Here is a 24,451-nt window from a genome sequence, read left to right as displayed (position 1 = left end):
TGGGGGAACCCGGAGCTTTAAACCCAGCCATCGCTTAGGATGATCAGGGAGTCCCCTTCCAGGGTCCTGACAAGTCCTGGTCACAGGGGTCCTCACGGCCTGGACTGCTGTAGGCTTCATGACATTCACACCCCACGCACCTGCAAAGAGGACCCCGGGCATCTTGCTGAAGAAGGAATTATGCACCTAAGGCTGAGTGTCCTCCTGTCCTTCCCATCCCTCGAGGTCAATGAAATCAAAATCTGAGACACAAATGGCTACGGAATGAAATAATAATTCTGCTGGCAAGATGCTGAGTGTCCGCTCAGGACTCCATCTGCAAAGCCTGCCCCTCTTCTTCCTCAACAATTGTCCATTTGAAAGTTTTTTTGTTTTTTTGTTTTAAAGCTGATCTACCACTCAGCCCTTATTCATGCATAGTTCTCAGTAAAGATAGTGTGTCTAAGATCTACATGCCCACGACTGTTTAATATCTCTGACAGAACAACAAAAAGCCGCTCAACAAACAATCTTAAAACATGCCCCAACCAAGCCCATGGCTGGTATTACACAAAAATGTCCTGCAGACCAGAGACAGAAGGAGCAGATAGAGAAACGGAGAGGAGGGGAAAGGAGGAGAGAGGTAGGGAGGGATAATGAGGGAGGGAAAAAGGGATGGGAGGGGAGAAGAGAGATGAACAAACATAAAAGCACAAAAGCAAAGGCTTTCAGATGAGATGAGAGGACTTTAGCATGACACAAAAGAACTGCAGTTGAAAAAGGGGCGAAGCCATTGAAACCAAGGAAAGCACGGTGGATTTGGAAGCGGCTCTCCAAATATTTGGTTCATGCTAAAAAATAGAGCACATTTATTAAAAATATATATTTATAAACCTTGATATGAACAGATACACACATCAAGCCAATGAAAAAACAAAAATAAGTTATCTCCCCAGTATCAAACAGTTAGACACTGCGACAGGCGGACGGATGTCTGTCTAAGAATGGCCCCTGTGACCTCCTATGAAACGGCTCAGCCAGTAAAGACGCAGTGCTGGCCCGGGAGACGCCCCGCCCAGCTATGTCCCCCCGGGCATCCTCTCAAACATGGGGAATACCAGGTGTTGTCACCGACCTGGGACACTGAGTTTCTGCAGCCCGTCCACTCGCCTTTGGTACCCAGGGCCGCACTTCTGAGCGCTCTTCCGGAGCTCCTGCCAGAGCCGCTGAGTTCCCTGTGGCACGAAGGAGTTTTGTTGGATTCATTGTGCTTTAGTGTCTGCTCCTAGCAGCAGGACCGGTTGTCTTGTGACCTCTTATGGAGTTCAAAGGTGCATGGATGCAGCGGTGTGTGCAGGCTGAGCCTGCTGGTTCTCCCAGCATCTGGTCACTGATCTGAGGACACAGAGGTCTCCCATCGCGTGGTCCTCCCGAGCCTCCGAGGACAGGCCGGGCCGCTCACAGTGTGGTGTAGATGTAGACGAAGATGATGACAATCAGGTTTAGGATGGTCCCAATGATCCCCAGCATGGCCAGGACACTCTCCTCCTTGCTCTCTTTTTCTTGGCCTCCTCTGTCTTCATCATTTCCACTCGTGATTACCATCTTGGTTGCAAATGTCTTTATCTTCCTCACCAGGCTAACCTGTAAGTGGGAAGAGGCAGCACAAAAGATTATCGCTTTCCAGCACGCTCTCTACAGCCAGGCGGAATCGCTGGGGGTGGTGATTTCAGGCTGCAGGGCTGGACCACAGGCCGGGGCAACAAAGCACACATCCACTGGTGCCCTCCTGGGGTCCATCGCTCTATAAAGAAGCAGAACATGGTTCGGGGATGAAGGTCCTAATGTGGGCATGAGGTTGTGAGCCTGGATGACCAATGTGGGCTCCAGGCCTTTGTAGAGATTGTTTCCCCTTTTCCCTGGAAACGGAAACCAAGACCACTGCCCAGCAGTCAAGAGCAAACGCCTGAGCTCAGCCAGGGTGGAGAGAAAGTCACGCTTTCCCATACCAGGTCCCACCCGAGAAGGGTGCCGTCTGTGTGGTCACCACAGTCCCACCTGGTCCAAAGCTCTGGCTGCAGGAGGAGCAGGGTGGACAGGACCCAGCAGCCAGGACCCAGGAGAGGCTGGGAAGAATTCCACCTGCAGTGTGAGGAGGCAGCACCATGGTGACCCTCGCTGCCTCTACCAGGAATACAGACTGTGCCGCCATCCTGGAAAGCTCCTTGGCATTCCCCGGAGGAATGGCACACACCCTGAGTCTGGGCACACCTGTGAAGGGAAGCCCTGCTTCTGTACGCCTGGGTGCCAGGACAGGAACACTCTTCCCTGCCGTGTCTGCCAGAGCAGAGCCCTGAATGCCAGCCCTGTGTGCCTCAGGGGGAGAACAGATGCTCTTAGGTGGCAAAGCCCACAATGGGCCAGGCATGACGAGATGGGGGGCTGGGGTTGCCCACAGTGACACACAGCAGCAGGGTATATGCATCGTGATTTGACTCCTAAAGGCTCAAAACTGGCAGAACCACCTAGGCTACCATTTTAGAGGTGTGTACTTTTGATTTTTATAGAAAGCAGAGAAATGATTGGCACGTAACCCAGGAGAGCAGCTTCCTCCAGCAAGAGCACAGTGGGATGCTCTGGGAAGGGGTCCAAGACACTGGTCACTGTCCCTCTGCTAAGCTGGATGCTCAGCACTTGATTCTGTGTTTCATTGCTCTCTAAGCCATAGGCATCTATTTAGCTAAATTGCTGCCTGTACATTTTACAATAAACAAAATTACTTTTTAATTAGCACGGCCATCCAGAGTATGGCGGGCAGCTGAAACTTTCTACCCCGCCAATTTCTAACCCGCACCACGGGTAAAAAGACCCAGCGTGTAGGTCCTTCCTGGGAAACAGCAGGGTTGTTCCCTCTCAGAGAGCTGCAGCTCTGCAGTCGGGAGGCACTTTATGGTTTGGGGCTGTGATGGACAGTTCTATGTGTCAACTGGACTGGGCCACGGGCTGCCCAGACAAGGGTTGAACATTATTCTGGGTGTGTCTGGGAAGGTATTTCTGGAGGAGACCAGCATTGGAATTGGCAGATTGAGAAACACAGATGCCCCTCCTCTACGCGTGTGGGCCTTCGTGGAAGATCTGAAGTAAGCCAAAGGTAGACATTCCTGAAAGTTAGAGGCTTCCTCAAAGCCTGACTGCCTTCAAGCTGGGACACTGTTTTACACTTAAGATAAAAGATATCCCCCTGTGAGTCCTGTGATCAAAGGTGGGGTTTTTGCAAAGGTAATTAAATTGTGGGTATTAACCTCATGGAAGACCCTTTGATGAGTTCACACCTGAGCTGCTGCAGGAGGTGGCCTGGCTGGAGGAAAGAGGTCACTCAGGGCCTGTCTTTGAAGGGCACACTTTTTCTCTGGCTGTCTTCCTATCTTCATGTTCTCTGTGCTGCCATGAGGTGAGCAGCTGTGTCCTGCTATGGCTTTTCAACCTTGGATCAAGGTGACCATGGACCGAAACCTCTGAACCATGAGCCAAAATAAGCCTTTTCTCCTTTAAGCTGAGTATGTCAGGCATTTTTGTCCTAGTAACAGAAAGGTGACAAATACACATCAGCTTTTTCCTGTTTGGGTCCGAAACTCTCAGATTGCAATCAGTTCTTTCTGGGTCTTAGCCTGCAAGTCTTAGAACTGGAAGTGACTGCACCCGTGGGTCCCCTGGGCCTCCATGCTGACTGATGCAGCCTCATAATATTTGCACACACGTGTGTGCATGTGTGTGCACAAGTACACATAGAGCTTCTTACTGGTTCTGTTTCACTGGAGAGCCCTGACTAATGTGGGGGTCAGGGAGGTCTGAGGGAACATCTCCCAGGGAGGATCAAGAACCCAGGAAGGAGGAAGGTGCACGTTCCTCTCACTGTGGACGTGAACCCCTGAAAGGACTGGGCCTTGCCTCATTGATCAGCTCAGGACACACAACACAGTGTCCGTGGGGAGACATCTGTACGGAGGATGGCGTGCCCGCACAGACTGCCAGAGCAAACGCAGCAGGGGTGTGCACACAGGTGAGCGATGCACGGCCTCCAGGGAGGCTTTGGTTCCTTCACGCTTTGGTTTGCTAGACAGGCTTTGAGTGGCTTCCTATTCCCAGAGCTCAGCTAGAGAACGCTTCGGTGTGCTTTTCTTTCTCTTTTTTCTTCCCCTAGTATAATTTTAATAATGTATAATGAACACAGAGAAAGGTGTGCAGAGTTTAAGCGTACAGTGTGATACATCTGTTTAACTAGCATTAAGATAAAAAATCAGAACTGCTACACCCAGTGGCCACCATCTGGTCTCTGTCCCTTGCTCTGCTCCTGAAAACCACTATGTGATTTCTATCATCACGAGTTAATTTTGCCAGGTTTTAAATTTTACATACAGTCATACAGTATGTTCTCTTATACACTGACTTTTTTCCATCCACATTACTTTTTGAGATCCACAGACTGTGCAGCACTGAGAATTTTACTCCCATTTACAGGAAGAATTCTGCACAGCCACACTGTGTTGACCCATCCCATTGTGACAGGCATTTGGGAAGCTTCACGCCTGGAGCTACCATGTGTAATGCTGCTGTGAGTGTTCTCGTATGAGTTTTCTGGTGAACTTACAGATACATTTCCCCAAAATGCTACATGAAAACTCAACATATCGTCAAGTTGAAAGAACTGTACCGTGAGCATCCCTGCACCAGGCATCTAAACTTTGCCACTGACACACTGCTGGGCTGTCCCACCTTCACCACACATGTACCCATCCCTTGCCCATGCAACTTTTGGGGTGCCTTTGCATGTAAACTGCAGACACTTTGACACTTCCCCTGAAGTGTTGCAGCATGGATATTTCAACTGAAGTCCAACAGCTCTTTCTTTTGATGGAAAATATATATTTGTACAGTTTCCAATTGTCAACAGATCCCTAGAGAGGATGGGCCACGGCTTAGGCATTTAACTTAGTGTACTGACGAACAGCTTTTCAACACAGTGGTGTTGGTTTGGTAAGTGTTGGACGGACAGCTGGCTTTTCAGAAAGCTCAAAGGTATGAGGATCTTAGAAAACCATCCCCTCTTTGGCTCTGGATAGAGATCTTCCCAAACACCAGGCATCTCTTCCGAGGTCCCTGTTTCTTGTCTGTCTTTTTAGACAGACTGTGAGTCCTGAAAGGGAGAGCTTTTGAATTCCTGCCCCCCAAGAACAGTGCTAGCACAGACTAGGTGCCCAGCAGAGAACACAGATCTGGTATCTCTGCAGGGCAGGGAATAGATGGCCAAGGTCAGTCTTAAGAGATGTGATTAGTGCTGTGCTTATAACCAGAGAGCCATCATTGCAGTCACTCAAGCACAACAAAGTGCCTGTCATGGAGGCTGCTTGGTTTCAAGGCTTAATTTAGCTCTTTCCCGAGTTACCCTGAGATAGCTCTGACTCAGGAGGAAGTGAAGGGGATAATGAGGCTGGCTGTGTTTACATTCGGAGGGCTTCACAGCACACCGGAAGAGGCCCTATCCAACCCACGGGAGACAGGGACTCCGGAGACTCATTTCCAAGTTCCTCTGGTCACCAGCCCGATTTCCCCCATAGACACCACGTCAGGAGTGGAGCTGGAGTCCCGGGGGACTGGTCAAGGGCATCATGGGAGGACGCATTTAAAACACAGTCTTCTCCGGACACAGCTGTTGGCCAGCGTGCAGAAGGCACGCAGTGATGCAAGAGACAGAGAAGCTAGTAGATCGGGCTGGAAACCAGGGCAGTAGCAGAGAGAATGGGAAAACAAACAAAACAAAACAAAACAAAGCACGAACCAGATCTAGGCAACGTCTGACATAAAGCTTGTTACAGGGGTAAAACTTCATTTATTTACTCTCTTGCTCACTCATCCCTTCCTGCTGAGGATGAGTGCGGAGGTAGCTGGGTGGTAACTGCACACAGAAAAGGCATGGGAGGGGGGTGAAAACGTTCTAAATTTAGTTTTCTCGATGAGGGTTTATAACTCTGTAATATACTAACATAATCAAGTTGTACTCTTCAAGTAGTTGAATTTTTGGTCTGTAAATATCTCTCAATAACAATGTTAATATTTAAAAGATAGCATTTGCAATAGTATCCAAAATATAAAGTGCCTGGAAACAAATCTAACAAAAATGTGCAACATTTTTACAAGGACTATTATAAAGACATAAAACAATACAATGGAGTATAAAGCTATAAAGAATGATCACATTGAGATATTTATAAATAAATGGACACAGCTTGAGACCATACTCATAAGCAAAATAAATCAAACTCACATGTATAAATACCATATAGTCTCCCTAGTGTAAGAAATGGTAAGAGTACATAAAAGTATGTGATAATCATGATTCCCCATTACATTGCTTTGAAGCCTTATGATGCTTTCATTCATTAGTTAGAATAGTTTTATTCTAGGTTGTTTGATTTTATTGTCTGTGATGGTATGAACAGCTATTTTGAAGAAAACAAGATGTTGTAATAGCTAGTGCTGATTTCATATCATCTTGTTTTGAAGTCCCATCAAGCTTTTGTTCTGTCTCCATCGGTCTTATCATGTTGTATCTTACTGGATTTTATTATATGTAATAGTATAAACAAAATTTTTTATAGACAAAGAGATAATATAGTAACTATTGTTCACTTTGTTAGTTGGTTCTGAATACCCTGTAATACTTTCATTCTCTTAGACGGTTTTACACTGTCTTGTTATGTTTGATACTATAGTGTAAGACAGTATATTCAAATATTTCAAGGAAAGAGACACTATGGTAACTACTGTTATGTCGAGTTGTCTTGTGGTGAAACACTTATGTTGCTCAAATTTTTCTGTTCTGACTATATTGCTATGTCTTCTTTTATCTTAATCTTTTAAAAAATAAATAAAAGCCTTAAAAGAGCCACAAAAAAAAAAAAAAAACACAAAACGAGACCTACATAAAAGGAAAGTTACACCATCTTCATGGAATGCAAGACCCAATACTCTAAAGGCTTCCGTTCTTAAAGAGATTCATTCATTCATAGATTCATTAAAGTTCCAGGCAAAATTTCTACACGATTTTTGGTTCTATTTAACAAGCAGTTTCTAAAATGTATTTAAAAATGCAAAAGAATAACAAAAGCCAAGGTATTGCCTAAACAATAAGACAGTAAGAACTATTTTACAAGCCTTAGACAAATAGGCCAAGAAAGGTCAGCAGAACTACACACGCATGGGCACTGTTGATCAACAGGGCGATGCGGGTCTTTGATACACAGTTCTGGAGTGATTGAACATCTACATCATAAATAAGTGAAAGCAAATCAGTGTCTCAGCAGTCCCAGGTGGATTATAGATAACCACGAAAGAGATAACCTGAAGACTTTTTGTAAGACAACCAAACTGAATATATTCTTAACCTTTAGGTAAAGAAGAATATCTTAATAAGACATTAAAGTTCATACCATAAGGGAAGCTAGTAATAAATTCAATGACATTAAGCTTACTATCTCTTTATCAACACTATCAAAAGAAGTAAAACATTAACCCACAAACTGAAATATATATCATATGTATGTGTCTCATTTATCTGAATATTGCCTATGATATATACTGTGTGTATCTACAATATATAATAAACAGTCAGCAAGAAACAGAGCAAGACTATGTCTAGGCACATATTCAAAGAATGAAGAGGCATAAAGAAGCTAAACCTCAGTCACCAAAGTATGGAAACCTAAGTACAGTGAGCTACCAGCAAGCAACCATTATACTGGCAAGATCTAAAACAATCCAGTAGCAAGACCAGCTGGTGCTGCGCTTAGGGAAAGCAGATGACATTGTCATTTAAAGCTGAGCACCAGCCTACACCGGTGACCCTCCCGCCCATTTGCAGGTGCACACCGGAAGTACGTACCCTCCCGTATAGTTACGAGATTTATGGACAGCAGTGCCAGTATTAGCTAATCCGAGTTCTGGATCCTTCACAGCACCAAGAATGAAAAAAGGTGCCGGGCCAGGCCGTCCCACAAGTGAGTCACCAGTGTGATCTGGAGCAGACAACAGAAAGGAGGGTTCCACTTATATGGAAAACCTAAGAATCCACTGTGTGGAGGTAAACACCTCGTAAGTCCTCAAAGGAAAACAAAAGAATACCAAACCTAGAGCCAAGGCAGTGGTTCCCACCACGTGGATGGGGCTGGAGGATGCCCAGGGTAAAATTTCTTAGGCCAACAGTGGGTGTGTGGCTGCTTATTCTTTGTACCTTATATTTTACAAATATGTTCCTCTTATCTGTTTAATAATTAGAAAACCAATTAATGAATTAATAATGATTATCATTGAATAACTGGTTAATTAGTAAAACAATACTACTAATAAAAACAACCAATTAGTAGAAATGTCTTTTTAAAAAACCAGGAGTATGCATGTGTACACAGGGACACAGCGCTGGGGGTGGCTCGGTGTGGAGGCTGCAGGTCCCTTGTGGCTTCCAGAGTCACAGCCTCTCGGCAACAGACACTGGCACCAAGGACACCGCCCACTGGCCCGGGCAGCTCCTGTGCCCTCCTTTTGGTAACAGTGTCCAGATTTTCCTCTGGAAAATTACCCTCCCTACCAGGTGCTGTCCATGAGTGCCAAGGGAATGGCCCTGGCATGGGTAAGTTCACCAGGGGCCTCTGTGGCTCTCAGCCTTGGTGCGGTGACACGAGCTGGGGCAGTTTGGAAACGCTGAGTCACCCTAGCTCCGGTGCTCAGATGTGATTTCACTGGCAGCTGCTAGCTGGGGCCAGGCTCTTTTCCATTTGTAAAGCTTGGTTCACCACCTCCTTCTGTTCCATGAAGTATCCTAGGCCTGCTACAAAACAGTGCATTTGCTCAAAGGCACCCAGAATCAATTTGCCGTCAGTATCTGTGATGTGCCATTGAAGAACTTTGACTCCTACAAAAGGGACACTGTTTTGGCTCGTCTGAGTCTGATGTTTGCGGTCTCCCTAGAACTCCGTTAAGCGCTACCAGGGTCTCCCAAAAACTTTCCATTGTTCTTGAATTTTCCCTTTTGCAGAAAGTTCATCTGTCTGCTGACAGCTGAGTCAGGAAAGTTCTTCTTTGCTTTAAAACAGAATATCCTCACCATAGTTTCCACCTACTGAAGCTGTTCCTAAAACACAGCATCATAGAGAAAATGTTACTCCAGGGAAGATTCTCCAGTCCCTCTTGCTGGATGCAGGACATCCATTAATATCGCTGAGAGTCACGTCTTGCCAAACTATGTCATGGGTTCATGATGTGCAGTCATGCTGCCCCTGTCCTGATAGCAAGAAGTGTGAGTCTTAAGCCAGAGACAGGACTACATACCGACATGATACTCCCAGGGCTGATTGCTCACTGGCACACCCTGTAGCGATCCCCAGTCTAACAATTCTACCTTCCTCCGCAGCCACTTTGCTTCCTGGGTCACAACCTGGACACACTCACCTCCCATATTCTAAGTGGCTCTTTTCCCAATTTTTGACTCAGTTTCCCCTAATGCTAGCTCACTAATTGCCATTCTTTGGATGCTAGCATCTGATATCGATAGTGTGGCTTCTCCTCTATCTCTCCTCCAAGGACACCAAGGACTCCAAGGCCAAGCAAGGACTATAGGTCCACAAGGCAGGAAGCCACGTAACAAGAGCTGTGAAAAGCTTGGGGGCCTGCTGGCCCCGGCAGTCTCCAAGCCCTCAACTCAACTGTGGACTAAATAAATCATAGAGTTAGGGCTCCAGCACTTGAAAATGATGGAGACAGACCAAAGACCATGCGGCAAAATAGAAGATGCCTACACTGTGGTAAGGGGAAAAACACAGGATATTAAAATTCAAGTCCACTCATGGTTCCAAGTAGTAATTTTAAATCTTTATTTGTGTAGGGAAAAAAATGCCTGGGGGAAAAAATTCAGAAATCTTTCTGCAACATGGTTAATGATATTATTTTACTTTTATCACATTCAAAGCAATCAATATGTAAGTAAATAAAACTATGAAGACTCAGTGTTTCTGCTTCCTGCGATGCTGGAAGCCACTCACCACCCACATGACAAGAACAGGCTGCTCGACGCCAGTGTGCCAGGAGAGACCTTCACGTCAGCTGCTCGCTGCTGCAGCCAGAAAGGGGTCGTGCTGCGCGTGGGGATGACAAATGAAAAAAGTCCTTTCTGCACACAGCAGAGCGGCTCAGCCTGACCGGAAGGGAGCTGGCTTCGGTGTCACTGAATTCCGGTAGAAACTTGTTTTTCAGAACAATGCCGATCTCGGAACTGAATCTTTGGTGCCAATGTGGTACAAGGCAGCACACATTCCAGAGGGGACAGGCACCACTGAGTTCACTTCTTCCCTTTGCGTGCTGACGATCTGCTCCACGGCAGCTCCATTGTAATTCCGAGTATTTCTGTCCTGAGGTTATTTTCATATATTGGGATAAGGAAGGATTGAGCTGCTCCTGTTTACAGGGCCAAGCTTCCACCTGGAGATTTAGAAGAAACAGCTGACAGCTGTCCTGGAGCAGGGCAGGGCACTGGGGAAGCACCAACTTTTCCTCCAAGAGGGGACCTCAGTGGTCATCAAAAACCTTGTAGATCCTGCAGCACCTGAGCCCAGGCTTCCAGCAAATACTCCCTGAGCATTACAATGAGCTAAAACTTACAATGAGCAACTGGGGTTTGTGCAGGGGAGACAAAGCCTTTGGCCCCTGGGCACTGCAGGACCAGAAGTGTCTGACCACCTTCAAGGGAATGCGATGAGTGGTCTGGAGCACGGGAGGTCTCAGCTAAGACAGAGGAGGTGAATCAGACTGGCGTAGCCAGTGGTGGAGGAGGAGGGCGGCTGGGCAGGAGACAGTGAGGTGCAGGGGAAAAGCGGACATGGGGATGATGTAGCCAGTCTGGTCACGGAGCAGTGTAGTGAGGTGGTCTTGGTAGGATCTGGGGAGGGGAGAGAAGCAGGGATCAGAACTGGGGCCCTGCAAGTTATGTGAAGTCATTTTTGGAATTTATTCTGCAGATGCAATGGGTCCACGGATGTTCATTTCATATTTATTTTCTCCATGCGTAAGCACTATCTATACTTTTGTATACATGAGATAGTTCAAAATAAATTTTTTAAACTCAGCTCCTAAAAATCAGACCACAGTAAGTCAAAGCTGCTAACTGGTTCTCCAGGATGAGACAGTGGGACAGGGTAGTCTCCAGCTCTGTCAGATCTGTACAGAGAGAGCTCACACACTTACCTGCCAGGCTTTCGGGAAATAAGCTAGGAGCCTCTCTCCAAGTGACAGGCTCCCAGTGCCCAGGGGCCAGGGCCTGCAGCAAAGGGACTGGACAGGAGCTTTCCATAGGACAAACTCCTCTACGTGGGTCTGTGCCCAGCTAAGTGGCCACTTTGTGGTTGTCTTCACACAGCTACTCAAGGGCGGTGTCAGCCAGGTCATCTCTAGCGACTGGAATTTACTCCCAGCAGTTCCAGAGTCTCCAAAGAAAGAAAACACTTGCATTTCATCCGCTCAGCAAAGAATCACAATTATGAGTGTCATTTAAATGCTGAATCTAATTACAGAGATGCTGCTGGACCTAGCTGTCTGCTGGGCACCTCTTACGATGCAGCCACTCTGCAGTTACACAACATCACATCACTGCTACTAATCAGTGAGAACAGAGCACAGGCCAGCACTGTACGATCATCTTTCCATGTATCCATCCATCCATCTGTCCATCCAACAAACATTCTTCTAGTATCCAGTATATATCACGCCATACTCCAGAGAATTGGATTGTAACAGCAGCAATGCAGATGACAATGAGCACTATTCCCATTTCAGAAAAAGGAATTAAGATTCAGAGTAATTACTGAACACCCACAGCATGCCAGGCACCGTTTGTAAGTACCAGGTAGACAGCAGTGGTTAAAACAAAGAACTCCTCACAAACCGAGTTAGGGTCTGAGCCCAGTAGCCACTGCTACTCCCTGGTGGTGGCCGTCTGCCTGCTTTGAATGTCTGGAATGCCATGTTCCCACCTCGGCTGCTGCTCCTCGACACACTTGCTGGCACACGCTTCTCGGGTTACATAACTGCCATGCATCTTCTGAGGCTGATGCTCTGGCAGCATCCCCAAGGACCCTGTCTTCAGACTGCATCCGAGCATCTCCTGCCCTCGTCGGCAATCATCTCTTTATCCGAGTCCTTCCCCACTAGTCCATGAGCAGTTTAGGAGGGACAGGTATGGCATGATTGGTCTCTATGCCTTCCCACCCTTGGGCCTGGCCTGGAGTAGCCATTGTGCTCAGTGTCTGGGTGAATGAATGAGATAATGGATGGATGGATGGTCAGGTGAGGGGGGACAGCTGGGTGGGCAGATGGAAGGATGGATGGATGGATGGAAGGATAGATAAGCCAGATTCCAGGTTAGCTAGGGAAATGCATGGGAAGCAACTGAATTGGGGGATGGAGACATTCCAGCAAAGACCATCCTGCAGGACTCACAATAAAGATATAATCAGAGAGGAGAAACCAATGAGTGTAGGCCAGGGAGGACAGGCTAGCCTGGTTAGTGTGTGTGGACACATAACGGTGTGTACATTCCGCTGGGGACAGCAAGTAATGCCTAGCCTAAGGCCTAGTCAAAAAGATGGTCTCTTCTGTTCCAGAGAACTCCGTGTCTTCCTCCTCTCTTCATCTACAGATCCACACCTGAAAGTCCTGGACAGGGAGGCTAAAAGGACCCGCCTTTCTGCCGTGCTTCCTCCTGGGGAAAGAGCTGGGCAGACTCCGGGCTCAGCCAACGCACGTGAGCCTGAAGAAGGCTGACCCAGATGACAATGCAGAGGCCCTCAGGGACCTGCTTTGTCTCTTTCTTACCTCAAAGTCTGATGAAAAGGAGGGTTTGTTTACTGTGTGTTGAGTAAGAAAAGTTTAAACACTGATATAAAGAGAAAAACAGCTCCCGGTACTAACACTTAAGGGTAAATTAATCAGGATTTCCTTTGCTCAAAGAGAGCAGATTTTTCAGTTGTGGGAAAAATTAATTATATTAGACGAGACTTCCCTGAGGAACTCGAGTCATCAGGTAGCTCGGAGACAAGGATGCACAAACTGAGCAGCAGAAACAAGGCCCGGCCTGTGGTACAGCCCTCCCTGGCCGCCAGTGTGTCGGCCCTACCTGCTGCTACCTCCACTGGGCCAGGGACCCCTCTTCCCACGCCCCTAACCCCAGAACCAGCAGGAAGCAGGGGAAATATGCCTTGTGTTCCAGCATGGTCCCCATGAGCTGGGTCATTTTATCCACATCGATTCCCTTCTTGGCCCTCACTAGAGACTCATGGACTGTGAGGGGATCCAACTCGGGCAAAGTCTCTTTGGGATCCAACAGTGCAATAAGAAGGGAGAGGGGAGGAGCCCAAAATCTGAAAATTGAGTTTGTGACTCTGTTGTGATCCTAATTAAGTATGTGGCCCTGGGAAAGTCTCTTAACTTCTTGCCTACAGTTTCTTTACCATGGGGCCAAGATCAGGGTAACCCCAGCTGCTTCTTGGGATTGTCAAGGACCTAATGCAACAGTGCAGGAGCCCATCATCTGTCTAGTCATAACCCTAAGGGCTCAGTGGGAGAAAATGCTTGGCCTGGGAGGTCACTGTCTGATGGACCCAGAAACATCCTCCTCCATCAGAGCAGCACTGCCCCCACCCTGCCCCAAGGGACCATGATCAACAAGAAATAAACAATGTCCATCAACTGGAGGCAAAACTCCCTAGCAGGAAGTTACCAATGCTTCACAAATTCTGACACAATCTACTTTCCTACTCGATGGCCCAGTCCCTAGACGCTGTCCTGGAGATACCTTCCAGTGAAACAAAAATCACACAGGCAACTTGTTCACCGTGGCAGTATTTGCAAAGGTAAAGACATAGAAAACGAGCTAGATGCCAGGTATAGAGAGGGGAAAAATGGACTGCGGTGGTCTGCTCCAGGGAGGAACATGCAGTTGCAGCCAAAGAGGGCAAGAGTCCTCCGGGCGGGAGAGGAGAGTTTCCCAGGATGCACTGTTACCTGAGGGAACCAAAGGGTGGAAGAGTGCACACAGCATGCCACACTTCACCTAAGCGAGGTGTCGGGGCTGCCGTGTAGCTCAGTAGCACAGCGCTGGCCTCGGAGGCCTGCAGGATCCCATTTCCTAGGGTGGGGACAAAATACCTAACACTTCAACGTAAAGGAGAGGTTTATTTTGGTTTTTAGAGGAGTCAGTGCTGGTTGGTGACTCCAAGACAGAAACAGGATGGTGGAAGGGGGTGGTAAAGACAAACAGGGGAGGGGGCCAGAGAGGGAGCCACACCCTCCAAAGCACCGTCCCCCACAGTGACCCACCCCTCCCATCAGTCCCTGCCTCCTAACAGCATTGCCTATGATCTCATCAATGAATTCACCCACTGGTACGTACAGCACCCCATAAGCCAACTGATCACCTTTCAAAAGCTCCACCTCTGAACACATGAGACTTTGAAGGGGGAGGCATTTTAGATCCAAACCATAACAGACGTGTGAGGCCCTGGGTTCGATCCCTGACACTGCAAAACAAAGTAAAACAAAGCAAAGCAAGAAATGGGGCTCTATCATTAGTCCAAAAGAAATAAAGGAAGAGCAAGCTAGAAATACAAGAGATTGGTTGCTCACGAGCGGTAAGGAGAAAGGAGGAGGAGAGAGATGGAGATGGGACAGGGGTGGGGGGGAAAAGACACAGTGGCACTTCTCTGAGTCTCCCCTGCGGTGCAGACCTGACTTCTGGAAACACACTGGTCTTTTCACATGCTTTTCAGATGCTTCCCACTGTACACAGGCCAGTGAAAACCAACCGAGCTGCAAATCAAACACAAAACACAGCACAGATATGAGTAAGGGGACCAAACTCTCCCTGCAAATAACACGGCCACGCCGAGGTGGCGGGGGAAGGAAAGGGCCACCCTAAGGTGACTTGGGGAAAGTGCATCTGGGCTGGACAGCACCAGGCTGAAGACCGAGCATCTGTGCGTAAGCACCGTCGTCTTCTTAGTCCACCTGTTTCTCCTAGGGCACTGTCAGCAAATCTGAAGCGAGTATATTATAGAATTGGAGAGCTATGCTTTATTCAACGGGGTGGTTCCCAACCTCAGAGAAGGAAGCTGCAGAAAGGGAGGTGTTGGGGTGTAATCAGAGATTCCAGGATCAACGCAGTCTTTAATGCACATCCAGAAAGGTGGGTACAGGAACCCGGGTGAGCACCATGCCTGTATTTGTGTGTATTGGTGCACAGCTGGCTCTGCTTATTGACAAGGACAAGTCTGAGAAATACAGCACCATGTCCCTGTGCCGGCAAACTATAATGGCTGTGACAACAGGTGACTTAATCCTGTGTGACTGCTGTCCACTGCACACGCAGCTCATCATTGATTGAAATGCTGTGACCCAGCCACTGTAACTCCCAGCTCTGACCCCTGAGAGGCCCAGAAGCAACAACAGCTAAGCAGCCGTGTGCATACTTGGCACCTTGCCTTGACTTCCACAGGCCTCTCTCTATGCAGCAACTGGCATTCCTTGGCAAAGCGGCTGACCCCAGGGGTGAGGAAAAGAAAACACAAGATGAGCATTAATTACCCTGAGATGCAGGAAGTAACCGCATCTCAGGGTAACTGCTCAGGCAAGCGGTGGGGCGGAAGGGTGGGTGGAAAAGATCAGAGCAAACCTGAAGAGCTCCTGGGGCCAGAGCTGGACCCAGGAGAACAAGGCAAACCATAGCGTCCCACCAAAACTCACAGAATGAAATACATATCCAAGAGTCTTTACTGCTATAAGCAATCACATACTAAATAAATGGAGAACAATGGTCAATTCTTACAGAAATCCAAGCATAACTACTTACAGAATTCCACTTAATAAATGCAGAATAAAAGAGGGAAAAAATAGAAAATCACCATTGGGCAAACAGTACAATAATAATTATTAGAGACAAGATCCACTGATGGATGTCAAAATTAATGAGTGAAAGTTTGAGGATAAACGAGATTCACACGCTTTCAAATATCTCCTCCAAAATAATTACTAACAAGGGGAAAAGAGTCCCTTGGCAGTGGAGAAGCCTGCCAGATGCTCTAACCAGGCGACCAGGGTCAACGTTGGCAGTGTTGATCCATCGCCACCATAGACACTCATGTGAGGTGCCCAGACACGGGGCCACTTCTGGGGACTCGGACCCTGGTGCCCAACCTCAGTCCAATCTTGATGAGACATCAGACAAACCTCCGTGGAGGGACACTGGGGCAAACTGTAAGCGCTCCTCCAAAGTGTCAAGGTCATGAAAGACTGCGAAACTGTCACAGACTGAAGGAGACGAGGCTATATATGGGGTCCTGGACAGGACCCTGGGATGGAAAGCAGTGTTGGAGAAGAAACTGGTGCATGTGAATCAGGTCTGAGGCTCAGTGAACAGTACTGGGTGGTGTGAGCCCCGAGTGTGCAGAGGTACCAGGGTTATGTAACCTGAGGGAAAGCAATTTCTCCACCTTTTTCTTGGTCCCCCCACCAAAATAAAGGTAATAGCTAAATATATTCTTCAATAATTTTGAAAGCCGTATGTTAAGCCCCAAAGCCTTTGCTGGCCTTACTTCAGAGGTGCTGAGACACTAGCCTCTCCAGGAGAGACCAGTAGGACGGGTGCTAAGGTGTCCTGGATTTAAGGCATCCAGAGCTTCCATGCCAGGCAGCAGGGGCTGGTCCTTGGCCATGGGCTCTGCGCCCAGTCCTTGCTTACTGGAAATCTTAGAGCTATAGAGAGTCTCAGGCCCCGTGGGGATCTCAACCCCAATGGCCCCTCCGCGTCCCTGCTCTCTGTGGGCCCTGCCACCATGTGTTCAGAAGCAGTTAGGACCTAAGGTCTGGAGGCCACCAACTGTTTCTCTGGGACCAGGCTTCAAAGGGCCTGGGTTCCTGTCACCCTGGATCCTGTCTTCCGGACAGCTGTAACCTCTGGCTGAGTTCCTGTCTCAGTTACTTCCTGGGTGACCATGAACCTGGGATGTTGGCTTATGAAAGTCCCTCACTCTCTGGGACAAGTGCTCTGCTCCTGAGGCCCAGTGTCAGCTGGCTGCTTCCCTGAGCCCTGCTTTTGCTCACCTGTCTTCTGCTCCTGGGTCCTCTGTTCTGCCCACCAACTGATATGTCCCCTGCCACCCGGTGCTCCCATGCCCTACATGTTCACTCCAGCTTCAGTCTCTGCCAGAATGGCACAAGCCAGCTCCCAAAAAGGGCTGGTCCTGGCCTAAGCCAACCATGAGAGAGTGGACCAACAGTCAGGTCTCCAGGGCCTCTGAGATCCCTGCCTCCTGTCCTGGGGTGAGGTGGCATCTTGGGGACATGAGCTACATGGGTTCCTGGGCTCCACAGTTTTCTACTGCCTTGGAAAACTCCACTGTGTCCTGTAAGAAGTGCACGTCCCTGAGACTCCTACTGGGGAAGCTCTGCCCAGCCACCTGGAGAGCAGCACAGAGACAGAGATGCCCAACAACTTCCAGTCATGCCAGGGGCCCAGCCTAGGCACCAGGTGCACTGTGAAGGAGACTTCCATGGCTTCAGCCCCATCACCACCTGACTGTAGCACATGCAAAGGCCCAAGCAAGAATGGCCCAACCTGATCCAGCCCACTCACAGAGCTACAGAAAAGGCGGGCAGCTTCTGTGTCTCACCGTTGCACTTTAGGGTGGCCTGCTATGCAGCCACCCAGTGGGGACACTGCCAGAAAGAGGCTTCTGTTTGCAACCCTTAAAGAAAGAGGGCTTTTCTTCTTCAAGCAGCAGCAAGACCTAGGGTGCCACCTGATAAATGGGCACATGGAGTCTTTTGTGGGAGCAGCAAAGACTGTGAATGTCAATTTTCTCATCTGCACAGTGGGAAGGATAGTTCTCCATGAGATCCAACAGGAGATATGCGAGCAGAAGACAGACCTAACTGGCTGTGCATGAGATTCATGTATGAAATATGTCATGTGTGCATATGTGTGTCTGTGCTCATATACACATGCACACATATGTGTGCACATAAGTGTGGGTGCATACGTGTAGAGGCAGTGGCAGGACAGGGGTTCAATCTGGAATCTCTGTGCCTCAGCTCTGATTATCACAGATCCAGAGGGTCCTGCAGGGGACACCAGGATGAGGACAGTCCCACTGCTACGGTGACACTGTTGTCTCTTACATCATCCTAGATGAGCGATCTTGGTTGTACCTAACATAGTTATCAGTGTCCCCTACATTGCTGAGCTCTTCCTAGGGGCCAGGCAAAGCCCTCAGCGTTTCATATGCACTAGAAATGTAAGCCCTGCAACAGCTGAGCAGGGGCTGCGCCACTGTCACAGTTTACAAATGAGGGAAGTGCGATGGGAGAGGACCCCCATCACACCCGTCTCCCCGCTGGCCCCACAGCAGGCAGGGCATAGCAGAGCTGGGACTCAGACCCAGGCAGGCTGAATCAAGCCCACACTCTGACACACTCCACTGTAGTGCTTCTGAGCCTCACTTTCCCTGCTATAAAGTCAGTGGTGACCACTACCTGATAACTGCTGTCTGACACGAGGAGAATACGTCCATGGGGTCTGCTGCTTCTTCCTTCCTCTCTCTGCCCTGCCCACTTTACAGCTCCAAGTTGCAGATCAATAATATTTACGGAGAAAATGTGTGTTCTCCTGTCCCTTCCCCCGCCAAAGTACCACAAAGGAAAGGTCAGGCTTTTTAAGGAAAATCAACTCTATCCTGTTCAGATCGGAAACAGACACTGCGGTGAATGGAGGGGAATACAGACCCCTTCCTCTTGGCAGAATGGAGGCCACGGTCACTGTTCTTTGTCCCCAAGGTCCACACCAAGAGGTCATAACAGAATCAAAAGAGATGTGGCCAGACAGCCCTATTAAGCAGCGGACTTCCCCGTGTCATGATTATCCATCACTTGAGTGTCCCTATTTGTAAGTGCCCCTGGGGAGACCCGGGTTTTGCTAAGGGCACAGCACAGAGCAGCTCCTGTAACTGAGGCTTCTTTTCTACACTGAGGTCTTGCTGAGCCAACGGCTCGGCCCTGCACACTGCGGCTCCACAGCCTGTGTTTCCTGAACATTTCCTTTGGCGGCTCTAACCATCAACATTTCACTTACTCGGGAGCATTTGCATTTTAATGTGATTTTTCTGACACAACCAGACAGCTGGGTGGGTTTCACCATCTCCTGAGATATAAAAATCTCATCTGTGCATAGGGTTCCCTCCAATCATGTCTGTGCGCAGGCTAGAAATAGCCTCCTTCCGAACTGTGGGATGATAACTTTTTGAAGAAATTGGTACTGATGTGTACAGGAAAGTCGAGTTTACAATTTTGATCCAATACTTGTCTGGAATTAATAGCAGAGGAAAAGATTTTTCTATAAGCGGCCATCACTGAAAAAAATACACACGATACCATTTCTGCTTATCCACCAAACAGCTCCTGTTTCCTTCCCAGTGCTGCTGACTGAACCCCAGACCCGCTGAGCTACATCCTCACCCCTTCCATTTATTCTGACACAGCATCTCAGAAAGTTGCCCAGGGGCCAGGGGCATAGCTCAGCAAGCACGAGGGTCCTAAGTTCATATTGCAGTACCAAAAATAAAAAAAGTTGCCCAGGCTGGCTTCAAATTTGTGATCCTCCTGCCTCAACCTTCCAAACAGCTTGAATTACAGGTATGCATCAGTAGTTTTTAAATGAGGAGTTTTTGAATAAGCACCCATTTTCTGGAAGAGTAAGTTGTGGGTCCTTGGAGTTAAATTTGTTATCAATGGCACTGCAGGAGCAGGGTCTTTCACCCATGGTGCTCATGGGCCCAGGTCCACTGGAAAAACCCCTTTACCTTGCATTTGCATAATTTACATTTCCCAACTCTCTCCCTTGACATCTTTACTGCTAGCATCTATAGGTGATCTGGTGGCCAAGAAGTCCTCCCACTCCCGATGCTTAGAAATACAAGGATCCAAGAAGAACCAAAGAATGCATGCTTTGTTCAGTCTGATTACACATTTAACCCACCACCTCATCCTTAATAATTACCCGTAGTTGCCCAGAATTCTGTTCGAGTGCTTCAAGGCTTGTGCGAATCGCCGCTTCCCAAAGCAATCTGCCAGCAACCACTCCTGCTGGCTCCTGTAGCTGCAAAGTTCTCTTGCCAACCAGGAAACAGCACCTGCTCCTATCCCCACTAAACACACTGTCTGTAGGACCCGCTCCTCCTACTCTCCCAAATTTGGTTAGAAAATAAGACAGAATCACCAAACGATTACTGGAAACCAAAAACAGAAAAACTGGACTCTTAAAATATAGGTTAAAAAAGACAAGGGAAAAGCAGTGCAGGTCAAACGCCCTGGTCCCGTTTCACTGCACATAAACAGACCGCGTTTCCCCTCTACAGACCTGTTTGCCACTGCATGCTTCCGAGTCTTGGTTTCTCTGCTATAAAGTACAGTTGTAACTGCTCTCTGACAACTGCTGTCTGATGCAATAAAAATTTGGGGGAGGTTTCACCCCATCTCAGGGCATGTTGCTTTTCCCTTGTTGCTAGTCACTAATAGTTAATCCTGACGGTATTTTTCCAATGCATGTATTTTTATTGGTGTACATTCATTTTACAGAATACTGCGTTTCATCGTGGTACTTTCCAGACATGCATAAAACACCGTTAGGTCCTTTCTGTCACCCACTGCCATCTCTTCTTCTCCCTCCCTCCTCTCTCCCGAGTGCGTTCCTCTCATCTAATAGTTTCCATTCTTCTTTCGGGGCATCTTTTTTTTTTTTTTGCTTAGATTCCACACGTGAGGGAAAATATGTGATGCTAATCTTTCTGAGTTTTATTTCTCTTAACATGATCTCCAGTCCCATCCCCTTTCCTGCAAATGACATCTTCTTTATGTTGTGATTATACAGAGAATTTTCTTTACCTCTTCCTCTGCTAATGGCATGGAGGCTGATTCCATATCTTGGCTACTGTGAACTGTGTTACAATAGACATGGGTACCCAGGCCTCCCTACAGGATGCTGGCTTGATTCTTTTAGGTATATACTGCATAGGTATAGCTGGGTTACAGGTCTTTCTACTTAAGTTTTTTGAGGAACACCCAGACTAATTCCCACAGTGACTGTACTAGTGTACTTTTCAAACAGTAGAGCAGGGTTCCCTTCCTCCCACCCCCCACCAGCATTTACTGTTTTTGTATATTCCTGATTCAGGTGAAATTAGTTCTGATTTGTTTTTCTATGATGGCTAAACACACAGAACATTTTTTTCCTTAAGTAATGGTCTTTTGTATTTCTTCTTTCAAGAATGGTCTGTTCAGGTCATTTGCCCATTTCTCATTGGATTATTTATTCTCCAGGAATTATATGCTTTGAGTTCATCATACATTCTGAATATTAATTCTCAATGTTTTACAATCTAGCACAGTGTGCCTTCCAAACTACCTGCTTAGGGCTGCCTGCATTGCTGGTCACCTTGCCATACATGCTAGGAACTGTCCTAGATGAAGGCTTGCTCAATCCTGCTATCCAGCCCACTGCCAGTGCAGGAGGCAGGGACAGTCCCCTCATCAGCCGAGAAACCCACAGCTCTGAGCAGTGGAGCCCTCAGTTGCTGTGGGCTTTCACTGCCAAGGAACCAGCCTCCTCCCTCACACTGGCCCTGGCTCTGTCCTCAGCTGTTCTGTGCCGTTTCTGGCACCATCACCTAAGTTCAACTCCTGCTGCGAGCCGGTCACAGTGTCATCTCTTCTGCTGTCTTCCTGAGCTCCCTGGAGCACAGTTCTGTGTTACTTCCTCTGCAATCACACAGCAGTTAATGGCACCTCTGGGCAGTGTGGCCATCCCCTGCCCAGCCTATTTGCTCACATGATCATTTCTAAGCTTCAGGACCTGTGAGGCAGAGCCAGGACTGCATTGCTTTTGCCTTCTCCTCCCTCCTTGTACTTAAGCAAAGTTTCATGCTTGCAGGAAGATTGCATATGCATTTGCAGACCCCAATGGTGGAGGAAAAGAAGGAACAAACACAAGACCCCAGGAAATGGCTCCATCTTGGATCCCATGGGACCTGAGGAGCCTTTCAAGGTTGCAGGACTGTGAGGAGCTTCCTTTGAAGGATTTTATAGATTCCTCACTGTGAGCCACAATGCTCTCAAAGAGAAAGTTTTCAATAGCAGAAAAGGACAGTAAAATGAGCTAAAGTGCCCATGGTTAACATTTAGGCCACATTTTCCTAGTTTTGTGCTGGCTGTAGTGTGTCCCTTGGAAATCCGTATGTTGGAATCCTGACTCCCAGTGTGATGGTATCAGGGCATGGTGTCTTTGGGAGGTGAGTGGGTCATCTGGGTGGACCCCTCACAAATGGGATTAGTGCCCTGATAAAAGAATCCTCAAAGAGATCCTGCCATCCCCCATGGCTGGAAGGAAAAAGGCCTGCCACCCACCTGCTGACAACACCTGATCTTTCCAGCCTCTAGAATTGTGAGAAATAAATTTCTGTTGGTTAGACAGTATTTTGTTAGAGTAGCCTATAAGGATTAAGACAGCTGCCGCCTACTTCCCTCAAATTCCTCCCAGTGCCAGTGGGATGTGCTTTTAAGCAAGCCCGTGTCCCTATCATCTTTCCAGGTAGGAAGAATGTCACCCCAGAGTGGGGAGGGTCACCTTTTCTGAGTGGGAGAACCTTGAGTTTTTGGCGGTGGACAGCCAGGTGGGTTCTGAAGCCTTGCCTTTGACAAAGGGCACTGGACTAGAGAGAAGACAGTACTCAGCATCACGGGGTCACCGAAACAAGTGGACAGGGATACCATACGTTCCCACAAGGCCTATTAGTGGCAAACACTGGCTTTTGTAGTCAGTATAGCTGGGTGAGTCTTAGGCCTAAAATCTACTTGAAATCAATCAAGTCTTTTGGAGAAAAGAAGTAGAGTGGAAATCAGAAGGCTGGGTTTAATTACCAGCTACACATTTCACCTCTGTGACCCGGATCAATCACACAGTGTTTCTGAGCCCTTTACAGATGTCCCTTGATATCTGTGGGGAACTGGCTCCAAGACTCCTAAAGACATCAAAATCTATGCAGGCTAGAGTATCTTATATAAAATGACACAATATTTGCTTAAAACCTGTGCCTTTCTCCAGTGTACTTTCAGCTCTCCCTAGATGACTTATAATGCCTGATGGGAAGGAAATGCTATATAAATCGCTGCTGTACAATGTTTAGGGAATAACGACAGGGGAAAATTCAATGCCTAGGTAAGCATCATTGACTTAACTACATAGCACCCAGTCCACAGCTGCCCGGAGTTGGGGTGTAGAACCCTGGACACAGAGCCCGACTTTACCCCCAGCCAAAGAAACACAACCACCACTATTCCCCAACTTTGGATGAGCAGGCACATGAGTCAAAGAGGCGCACGAAGAGAAAGAACCAAATAAATACAAAAACCAGCCTCAGAGGGGACAGAAGTACAGTAATTCAAGGGCTACAGCAAGCAGACAGTACACTCGTGTTCCAGGACTCAGTATTTATTTGTAGTCATAAAACAAAAATAGATCCCGGAAAAAGGGTGATTGAGAACAAGAAAAAGCACTCAGAAATTAAAAATATCTGTTCCAGCCTTGTTTTAAAAAGAAACAATGACTGGGAAGTGAAGTCAATAATATCTAGAATAAAGGCAAGGAAAAGAGAGAAGTGTCCATAGAATACAAATGCATCCTGGAAGGTTTTAGACTCAAAAATGGAGAATGACATGAGCCCAGGCCCGGACGGAAGGCCGTCTTTAACGTGCATTATCTCTCTGAACACCAAGGCAGCCCTGCAGAGCGCTCAGAGACAGACAAGAATTTTGGAGACTCACAGAGTCCTTGAGCTGCAGCCCCCACACAGCAATGAAGCCACAGATACACGGTGGCTCCCACATGCCTGAAACTGAGCCCCAGGTAAGTAGACACATCCAGGTGGCCCTGCTCTAGAGATGTTTGTCACCTGATGGAGGAAAGAACCCATCAGCTGTAATGTTTAGGCTCCGGCCACCTCCCCAGACACAGCAGCCCCCTGGCCACCCTGAGGTCAGACTGATCCCTTGAACAACAGTGTTCCAGCTGCTGCCAGGAACACAGGTGCTGCCTGAGGAAGGGGACACAGGCAGCTGGAGGCGGCCCCTGCTTCCCAGTGCACACACTGTGCCCAAGCTGCCACCCACTCACTGTGCCCAGGCACTGGCAGCCTCCCAAACAGATGCCCAAGCAGCACAACCTGTCCCCTTGGCTCCAAGCTGGAAGGAGTGGACTGCGTGCCCATCTTGGCAGAGGGACAAGACACAGGGCCCCCACATGGGCGTGTTCAGTCCACTTAGGAGGACACAG

General features: G+C 48.0%; 1 protein-coding gene across 1 annotated transcript in view; it reads right to left on the bottom strand.

The window, feature by feature from the left end:
* Nucleotides 1-254: 254 nt before the first annotated feature.
* The window catches only part of Tunar (TCL1 upstream neural differentiation-associated RNA), a 39,193-nt gene continuing 14,996 nt past the window's right edge, over nucleotides 255-24,451 (bottom strand). Inside the window, exon 3 of the mRNA XM_063241566.1 lies at nucleotides 255-1,623. Coding sequence (XP_063097636.1) covers nucleotides 1,438-1,623 — 186 coding nt within the window. The 3' untranslated portion in view covers nucleotides 255-1,437. The remainder of the gene's footprint in view (nucleotides 1,624-24,451) is intronic.

Source organism: Cavia porcellus, unplaced genomic scaffold (assembly GCF_034190915.1).
Source record: "Cavia porcellus strain 051 isolate PalLab524CR breed Dunkin Hartley unplaced genomic scaffold, mCavPor4.1 scaffold_31, whole genome shotgun sequence".
NCBI classification, from domain to species: Eukaryota; Metazoa; Chordata; class Mammalia; order Rodentia; family Caviidae; genus Cavia; species Cavia porcellus.
Note: the sequence above shows the minus strand (reverse complement) of the source record. Positions and strands in the feature narration are given on the sequence as shown.